Below are 1,257 nucleotides of genomic sequence, written 5' to 3'. Positions count from 1 at the left end.
GTCCACCCACTCCCCTCACCTTGCATCTCTTACCATAAATCTCTTATTCCGTCTCCTCCTATCAGCCCAATTTGCTTACCCGTTCCCCCCGCCTCCTACGATTTGATGCTGAAGGCTCTACAAAACAGATCCACCCAACCTCTCGGTGCCCCAGTCTTGCCCTCTCACTCCCTGTCTCTTAAACGCTTCTCCTGCCCTTCCAGCCCGCGTGACCCAAATCCCACTGTTTCTGTTGAGCTACCACACACGGTACCACCTCCTGACTATGCCGATTACAAACACCAGAACTGATATGGAAGTCTCCACCATTGACGATCCACTACTGGCGGACATTCCAGACACTGTTTGGCTTTCTGCCTGTCGGGCTAATCCACCGTTCATCCTCGGGTGTTTGTAGACGACCCCCACACTCCATTAGCTCGATTAATCGTCTATCTACGCTTCTTTTTCACACTCAAGCTCTACCTCACCCGAACAAACTAATTGTTGCGGATCTCAACCTTCCTGAGATTGCCTGGTCTCAACAAAACTCCCCTTTGCGCCTTTCGCCTCTGCTTGCTCAGCTTAATTTCGAAGGATGGTGCCAGATTGCAAGGCAACCGACACGCGGTGCCCACACCCTAGACATTGCCCTTGTAAGACAGAGACGTGGCTCTCTCCCAGCACACCTAATTCTCTTATCTCCCTTCCGGATTACACTATCTTCCGTTCTGATCGTTCCCACCGCCATGGAGATGGCTGCATCATATACACCAGAACTGATATGGAAGTCTCCACCATTGACGATCCACTACTGGCGGACATTCCAGACACTGTTTGGCTTTCTGCCTGTCGGGCTAACCCACCGTTCATCCTCGGGTGTTTGTAGACGACCCCCACACTCCATTAGCTCGATTAATCGTCTATCTACGCTTCTTTTTCACACTCAAGCTCTACCTCACCCGAACAAACTAATTGTTGCGGATCTCAACCTTCCTGAGATTGCCTGGTCTCAACAAAACTCCCCTTTGCGCCTTTCGCCTCTGCTTGCTCAGCTTAATTTCGAAGGATGGTGCCAGATTGCAAGGCAACCGACACGCGGTGCCCACACCCTAGACATTGCCCTTGTAAGCGGCTTTCTGTGTCCCACCGCGGCAGTTGGCCCGAAGTTTCCTGACGGCGACCACTGTATTGTAACTTGCAGCTGGATGAGTACTCTACCTTCAGCTACTCTTCCTCTCTTAAACTCTTTCATCCTTTCCCCGGGCATTCTTGAAG

The 1,257-nt window shown here is 51.5% G+C and overlaps 1 protein-coding gene across 1 annotated transcript in view; it reads left to right on the top strand.

Annotated features, from left to right (window-relative positions):
• Window positions 1–292: 292 nt before the first annotated feature.
• T265_05173 (hypothetical protein) overlaps window positions 293–1,257 on the top strand; it is a gene marked incomplete at both ends in the record, with an annotated part of 3,181 nt that continues 2,216 nt past the window's right edge. Inside the window, 2 exon segments of the mRNA XM_009170105.1 lie at window positions 293–387; window positions 398–1,191. Of these exon segments, the coding sequence (XP_009168369.1) occupies window positions 293–387; window positions 398–1,191 (889 nt within the window).

The sequence above is a fragment of the Opisthorchis viverrini genome (assembly GCF_000715545.1).
Source record: "Opisthorchis viverrini unplaced genomic scaffold opera_v5_93, whole genome shotgun sequence".
NCBI lineage: Eukaryota > Metazoa > Platyhelminthes > Trematoda > Opisthorchiida > Opisthorchiidae > Opisthorchis > Opisthorchis viverrini.
Note: the sequence above shows the minus strand (reverse complement) of the source record. Positions and strands in the feature narration are given on the sequence as shown.